At 37.6% G+C, this 8,335-nt stretch overlaps 2 protein-coding genes across 2 annotated transcripts in view; both read left to right on the top strand.

Moving 5' to 3' along the window:
• The window catches only part of LOC118326107 (leukocyte surface antigen CD53-like), a gene marked incomplete in the record, with an annotated part of 4,291 nt that extends 2,855 nt beyond the window's left edge, over window positions 1–1,436 (top strand). The window contains 1 exon segment of the mRNA XM_035659021.1: window positions 1,072–1,436. Within this exon segment, the coding sequence (XP_035514914.1) occupies window positions 1,072–1,140 (69 nt within the window).
• A 2,138-nt stretch (window positions 1,437–3,574) lies between these two features.
• LOC118326014 (coiled-coil domain-containing protein 183-like) overlaps window positions 3,575–8,335 on the top strand; it is a 16,613-nt gene continuing 11,852 nt past the window's right edge. The window contains exons 1-4 of the mRNA XM_035658897.1: window positions 3,575–3,671; window positions 5,828–5,925; window positions 6,066–6,233; window positions 7,609–7,713. Coding sequence (XP_035514790.1) covers window positions 3,602–3,671; window positions 5,828–5,925; window positions 6,066–6,233; window positions 7,609–7,713 — 441 coding nt within the window. The 5' untranslated portion in view covers window positions 3,575–3,601. The remainder of the gene's footprint in view (window positions 3,672–5,827; window positions 5,926–6,065; window positions 6,234–7,608; window positions 7,714–8,335) is intronic.

Raw genomic sequence — 8,335 nt, 5'->3', positions numbered from 1 at the left:
GTTTCTACAGTAGTCCAGAACGGATAAACCAAACACTGGCTTGAATTGAATTGAATTGAATTGGCTCTAGATAGGGCCTTTCCCATTTTTCGCAACTTTGGCAGCCACCATACTTTCACCTACATGCTTGAAAGGCTAAGCTGTATTCAATTGTTTACAATCTTCCATTTAACTGTTAGACGCTACTAAATCCTACACACTGGTACTTCAAACTGACAGAGAGCAGTGGAGCTGCAGGTTACTGCTCTGAGATTCAGTACTGAATTTTTGATGTAGTAACAATGGTTGCCATTTTGGAGTCTGTGAGCTTTATACAGCAACAGATAAAACTGCTTTTGGCTGTCTCAACAGCTTAATAGGCATGGTTAATTTAAGTTCTGTTTGTGGACTGGAACGCTTAATATTAAGCCAGCTAGCTAAGCACTACTAGCCATCATTGCCTTTTGGTCTACTTGGAGGCAGTGGAACAAGCTGTAAACAATGGCATATTATCACCATATAAAGTTGATATGGAAAATTTGTTAGCAAACAGTTAATCTCCTTTTAGCTCTGGTTTTGGTCCCCACCAACCCCTGAGAAAATATCTCCTAAATGTCTCTTTGCCTGCTAAATGTTCCACTATGTTCTCTATGTTAACTTTGCTGTTTTGTGATGATAGGTTTCTCAAAGCTTTTTGTCAAATAATGTTGATTAGAGCAGTTAGAGTGAACCAAACCACAGTACGTTTTGTTGCGTAAAATCAAAATAGTCAGCTGCAAGGAGCTAAAATATTCTGTATAAATGAGGGGACCTGCCAGATGTTCGGTAATAATCCTCTATGGGTTTGTCAGTACACAAACCCTTGCATAAGTCGATTAATTGGTAATATAAAATATTGATAAGAGCAGTTTTGAGATGTCACATTTGCAGAGCATTTGTTTTGCTTATCTGTAGTTTAAAGCCAGAACAACGTACATTATATTCTCTGTCAGTTTCCTGTTCCTGCTTTTACACGTTATGTTATTTTGTGTCTTGGAGAAACAGTGTTTATTATTGGTGAAACTATATTTTTCTTGTCTTCTTTGTTTACAGTTTATTTGTCTGTCTATCACCATCCCTCTCTTTTGCCACTTCAGTCGACATGGACTGGGTTACCAGTGAAAAAGGGACAACAAAACTCCACCTGCAACTTACAGCGACCTTCCACATTCTAACAGGACAAGTTGCTTTTATCTGTATGAACTTCTTATGAATATGTTCCGAAAACCAGAAAGGTTACCATTTCCGGCCATCAGGACACAAACTAATACAATAAATTCAACTTAGACCTTTAGAAACTAAAATAAATAAAGCCTACAGGATTTTGCCTATTATCATTGGCAAACCCCCTAATCCATTTTTTTGTTTTCATTCATTTTCTTCCTGTTACAATGATTTGATTTTGTGATTGCACTTGTTTTGGGCATCGACTTATACTCTTTTACTTTATTTAATAAATTTGAGACGGGGTTCAATACACAGAAAAAACTTGAACCACAGGTCACTGTAATGTTCTCTCATATGAAAACTGAAAACTCTGTTGAATGAACTTAAACTGTGTGTTTGTAACACCATTTAATTGTCTACAGACCATTGACAGTATATACTTAGTGGACGGAGCTTCCGGGTCTGTAAAGTGAAGTCAACCAAGAATGTCTTAAACGTGCATTCTTTAAAATAGCCCGCAGGACGCTGCTCTGTTGGTTGCAAAAAAGTCAAATAGAACTGAGTATTAAGAAAATTGAGGCTACTTCTCACTTGATTTACTAGCTTAGTAAATCGTTGCCTAATGAGTTTATGGTCTCAATCGTCTAAAGTCGTCTTCCATGCAGCATGATGTTCATTTTGTGAATTATGGTCACATTTAGGGTAATTAATTATGGCTGATTTCTGACACTGTGTGACACATGTTTTAAGAATACTTATGACATAATTTTTTAATCAGTTACATGCATAGACTGTGTTATGAAAAATGTACGTAGTCTCCGTGATGTCACCCATGGTTTCTGAAGAGCCATTGTGAAGCTTAGTGTGGTCGGCTCTGGCCGTCTCCATCTTGGCATTTACCATTCCAACCATAAAAAAATACAGTTGAAAAGAGATATAATTTCTCCAAGACAAAAACATGAACTTCTAAGAATGGCTGGATCAAAACCAAGATCAGATTTGGAAAAATGTATGCTCATCAGTTAGAAATGGGAAGACTGCTTTTGTCTACCCCTTGACCCATTGTTTAAAAAATTTAGAATTTTCATGGTAAATCTGTGACAGTTATCATTGCATGTGTGCTGTAAAATGAAAGCTTATCCCAAAACCCATCACAAACAAATGTACTTTCAGGAACATTACTGTAGCTGTATTATACAGGCATAAACTGTAACTAAACGTATCATTAGGGATCAAATAAGATGGTATGTATGGGTGGGTAATGCTGAAGCTATGTGCATAATGGGAGTATTCTACCGACAATGTTAGCTAATCTCCCTTAAAATCCTCAAAATTCAAAATTGATGTTAAGTTTTTATCACACATGCCTTGTGCTATACATCACCTGTACTCCAGTCTGGCCCAACAATGACACAAAAGTCATTTTATAGGTATTTTCAGGTATTCTTAGTGGCATTCCTGATGACTCATCCTCCACTCAGTGGCGTATGTTGTGTCCAGTGAAATGCTTTCGCTCTTACGACACCACCGGAGTGGAGTGTTTCTGAGGGCCAATGTATTACAGAAATCTATGGCTGGGCCTCACTATTACTGTACAAAAGCACAACTATACTGTAAGGGTATAATGTTATGGTACCGAGGTTATTTACACAGTTTTCTGATAGACAGATAGCTTTAACCTCTTGCTAAAGTTGCTAAATCTGTTAATTAACTGCTGCTAACTGTATCTGTCATTCACGGGTAACAGAACCAGGATCAGCAGCTGGACGGGGGTCGAACACAGCCACTGATACCAACAGGGAATAATGTTACAGTACCGCGGTCTGCAACAAATTCCTCCCTAGCTGCCTGTTTGTACTGGAAACACATAAATATGAGGAAGCAAATAACACTCTGCTTTATGTTTCATGTGGATTTAAGGCAGAATGAGTAGAATTTGTCAGTTGCAGGTTTTAAACACATTCAAAGTTAGCCCCTCCTCCCAGACTCTCACACCCTCTGTGCTGTTATTGGCTGAGGGCTACAAACCCACTGGCGCCCAATAATGTCACAAACACTGCAAAATATGTAAAAAAAAGGTAGAGAACAGGGTCTCTGCAGATACAGACACTACCACACATTTGTGGTGTGTCATAAGTGACAATTGAGCGGGATTATTCTTGTATGAGTCTTTATTGTTTTTTAGGAATAACCTACTCATTCTCCTTTAAGGTCAGTCGTTGCGGAAAGCGACATACTATGTGCTGTAGAATGGAAAAAATCTGGTGTAGCAACAGTAACTAAGGAAAACTGAAACTGAATCATTTGAAGTAGCTACCAGAATTTGGAACACATTTAAATAAAATTTGGCTTAATGTTACTTAATTAACTCAAGTAAGCTTACAGGTAACTGCTAGATAGTTGTTTACAAATAAAAATGAATTATACTTCCTCTACAAAGATGAAAGATGCAACGACTTCAACACCACATCGAATCAAAACCTCAGGTAGGCTATTTGAAAAGTTAGTTATAGCTAAACTAGTTGGCATAACCAGCAGCCTGTTTTAAGGCTTTAGTTTAAAGGACCAGTATGTAGATTTAGTGGCATCTAGCGGTGTAGTTGCAGATTGCAACTCCCTCGCTTTACCCTCCCATGCCCCTCTATACAGCCAGTGTTTGGTTTGTCCTTTCTGGGCAATGTTGGGCTAGTTACTAAACAAAAACAAAAAAAAGCAAAAATACTAATATTATTACTTTTAGTATTTTTTACTCCCCACAAAATTGGTATTTGTCCTCATTCACACTAAAATTCGAATTTAGGACGATTCAAATCCAGTTTTGTTTGTGCAAATCAAAGTAATGGAATATTTGCAGCTGCTGAATGTCTTCCAAAACTAAGTTAGTTTCCTTCACGATTACAAAAATGAATCCAAGGATGTGATTGGACTGTTGGATTTCAAATCAGTAGGGGGTGACAAAAAAAGTAATGTAATTAATGTAATGTTTTGGGGGGTAATATTATTACTGAAATGTATTAGCAATTAGTAACACTACTATAGTTACTAGGAAAGGTACGTTAATATTATAGCTGTAATATTATTACTATTAATGAGGTACTGCCCAGTACTGGTTCTGGGCTACTGTAGAAACATTGTGGTTCAACATGGCAGACTCCATGGAAGGCAACCCGTTGCACCAGTAGATAAAAACGTCTCATTCTAATAAAAACAAAAACAACGATTCTTATATTCAGATGACTATATACTGATGAAAACATAACTATGAATATTACATATTATATTATTTATATAATATATATATATATATTATTATTTGTGTCAGCACACATGTGAACTGTACTAATATTAATAGAGACTCACAGCAGCAGCTGTGACAAAACAAACAAACACCTGCACATGAATAACAACCTGCATTATAGTGATGTGCAGATCGCAGTTAATCTGCAGCACTGAGATCAATCTGACAGCCGGGTTATTAAAATTCTGATAACATTGTGATTGATAACGGATGGATTGAGGGTGGCTGAATTAGTGTGAGGTTTCTCCCCATTAAGAGAGACGGTGTGCGCATTTACATACAAGGCACAGCAGCTTCATTGATTATTTAAATCGTTGACGCGATCTAATGTTAATGTTATTTGTTGTGGTTTTTTACACCTCCAGAAGTTCCCACACACAGTTCAGGTTCATGCAGGGAAATTGTAGAGTAAAACAGCCCTCCTCCTGATAAATCCTCTGTTTCCTCTGGAGAGTTTCTCTGTCAACAGTTTTTACGTTATGGTTTTTAATGATATTTGCTGCAGTGACATTACCGCGCCCATGGAAACGTCCAAAATGACTAAAAGCTTCCTCTCTGATTATTATAGTAAATTAAGAAAACACTTAAAGCCTGCATCAATACAAGACAGAATAAATATAGAAATCACCTGTAACCTTGCGCTGCTTCACATAAGAATAACTTCTACTGGCTGGCTATAGTGTAACATTTAGGAGGATCTATTGTCAAAAGTAAAATATATTATTCATAGGTATGTTTTTATTAGTGTATAATATTAGAATTATTGTCTTTTTGTTACTTTAGAATGAGCTGTTTTTATCATGGATGTATAAAGAGAACTGGTTACAGTTTTAGCGATGCTACTTTTGTTCAAATATGTTTAATGTTTTGGTAGATATGTTTTGAATTATAGTTCAGCTCGTGCCCAAACTTGAAAACGGCTATACTTCCAACACATTGTAAGTCTGCTTCAATTTGTTCTTTCTTTGAAAGCTGCTCAGTGTTGCATAAAGCCAAAAAAGTCACTTCCTGCTGCAAAAAAATTACCCTGATGTATGTATGTACATGTACTGTAACCTTATATGTGAGTTACAATCCACCACTGTGTCTAACCTTGTGTGGGTGGGCAATGCTTTAGCTAAGAGCATACACTGTATAGGTTAAATGTTAATAATCTTACAGTCATTGCAGAAAATACATGGCACTAGTGTTAAAGTATAAAACTTCCATAAATAATGTCCACCATACAGCCACACAGTCTGCCTAGTTGGGAGGTTGGGGGGGATATTCAAGGGCTAAGCTTTATGAATACACTGCTAAATAAATGCTAAAAAAGTCTCAGTAGAGCTCCTTTTTCACTTCCAGAGACACAGACTGAAGCACAGGACAGTGCAGCAAAACAGGTCTTGGACAGCCATGACAAACGACAAAAGCCACTGTCCAAGCCTGGACTATCTCTGGAGGTATAGCTTGATGTCTTTAGCAAGACATTAATCCACACTAGCACCATGTTATACATGTTGATGGTTGTTTTCTATTTTTTTTTTATTGGCATTTGTCATTTAAAATGAGGATGATAAATGTATTCTGCTTTTGTTTTCAGAAAAAAAATGAACTTGAGAAACAGAGAAGGCATGTCCTGATCAATGAGCACAACAGACTAACGTTTGCTGTGAAGGAAAAAGAAGCTAAGCTGAAAGAACTGCAGGAGTTTTTGGAAGCAAAGAACCTTGCACCTACAACTTACAATAGTGAAGACACATTAAAGCAGGTAAGGGTCCACCCAGGGACATTTAGGGCATTTAGGATGCATCCACAGTCACCATCTCCCAAAACAACAATAACATTAACTCCGGTATAAAATACTCAAATCTGCGTTCTTTTTCCCACTTGGGGGCAGCATTTGACATATGAAATATCATGACACCTTTCACTCTACACATAACCATTTGACCCATCATTAAAGTATAACTAAACTCCTAAATTGAGCTAGTTCCCTCCCTCCTTCCCAATTATTATTTTTTAAATCCAGCAGAGAAAATCAAATAGAGGGGGTATCCTTGTGGCTATGGAGTGTGTAATGCAGGAGGTAATGCCAACCTGTCTGACTACTGCTCAGTGTAGCAGGAGTACAGCTGCCAGTAGTCAGAGTTAACAGAGCTAACCAGCCACCAGCTGCTATCAGACTCTCTATGTCTGTGCTGGAAACACGGAGAGTCTGCTAGAGCTTTGTCAGTCACCAGTGGTCATTTGTAAATGTTTCTGTGTGGTACCTGTGTTGTAACATTAGCTAAACTAGTGGCTCCGAGAAGTGTAAGGCTATGGCTACGTTTGTGATGAAAGCTGCCACCACATACGTCACCTGCTTTCAGATCAGCCAATAGAGAAATTCTATCTCAATAGCTCAATAACCAGTAGAGGAAGGTCACTGCATATTTATAGCACAATATGTCGAATTCAAATACTTTGCACTAAAATGTCAACATTTGGACCTGAATCAATCAACACACTAATAAATGCCCATCAGCAGAAAAAAGGTGTTTTCAGGGTTTGCACTATCAACTATAATATACACAATATGAAGGGGTTACTCACGTAATTAACTAATCTCACCTGTCAAGTGTCAAATGCATTTTTTAACATACCTGCGTGAGCACCTGCCCAGGCCCACACTCACACATTTATGTTCCCAGACCAACAAATCACTGAGGTCAGGACTGATTTGTCGATGGATCTGTAAAATAGCAGATCAGCTTTCTGTCAGCATTAACAATACTTTTTGTTGACCTTTCAAAGTGCAATTTCTTCAGTTAAAGTACCCTTAGTTCTTCACAGTGGTTTTCCTTTCTGACACACTAGATGCCAGTTAAATGACATTTGGAAAAAGATGGGGCATAATATGCAGTATATTAAATTCTGCCCACTGTGGAACCCCTTGAACTGTTGACCTCCTAGTTTGTCTAAAAAAAAATGGGCCAGCTACTCATATCTCTGGGAACATGAGCTCTAGTGTCAATTCTTACTTCATGGACAAGGACAGCTAATGCTGAATGAGTTCATTCACATTTCAAGTTTAAGCATATATTATCCTACTATGGCATCATTAATCACAGGCCATAACTTTTTTCTTTATTTTCTGATGTTAGCGTATAAGAGAACTGGAGAACAACCTTGACAAGATGAAGATAAAGATCATAGAGGCGAGGAAAATCCAGACTGTCTATCAGCACATTCGTGAGCACCTACAGGAGGTGAGCTGTGCTGTTTTACATACACTCAACCACTATATGACTTTATTAATACTGATGCTTTATCAATACATACTGATTGACCATTATTTTTTACTTTTGGCAGATGTCTCAAAGTTATATTGCTGCTCAAGTACACTAAACCGAAATAAGATTGCAGTAGAGTTAACAGGAATAAAAAATACATGTAAACTATCTCAACTATCATTCAGAAAGTGTAAAAATATGTTACATGACTGAAGGAAAAATGTTTCACCTCATCATTCATGGAATATACAAGAAACAAATTAGCTTGGTTGCAGTACAATGCATTTGTTGCAGCTGCTGCAGTGTCACACTTCTTACAGTTAACATGTATGCATGTTAGTTGTATTTTTGCTGTATTTTTAATCATTTTGCAAAAATGAACCCACACACCCAAGTGTTTAAACATGTCAATACACTAGGGGCTGTTAACAAGCTGCTAACTTTCAGTTTAGCCCTCCGCAAACTTGAATGAGAATAAAATGATTTCATCATACAGCTCTTCTAGACTTTCCAGATGTTATCGGACTGAATTGATCAGTCGGGGGTGGCTGTGGTGCAGCAGCAGAGCGGGTCATCCCCTAATCGGAAGGTTGTGGGT

The sequence above is a fragment of the Morone saxatilis genome, unplaced genomic scaffold (assembly GCF_004916995.1).
Source record: "Morone saxatilis isolate NCDOM2014 unplaced genomic scaffold, NCSU_SB_2.0 Contig16, whole genome shotgun sequence".
NCBI lineage: Eukaryota > Metazoa > Chordata > Actinopteri > Moronidae > Morone > Morone saxatilis.
This window is presented reverse-complemented; position numbering and strand designations above follow the sequence as displayed.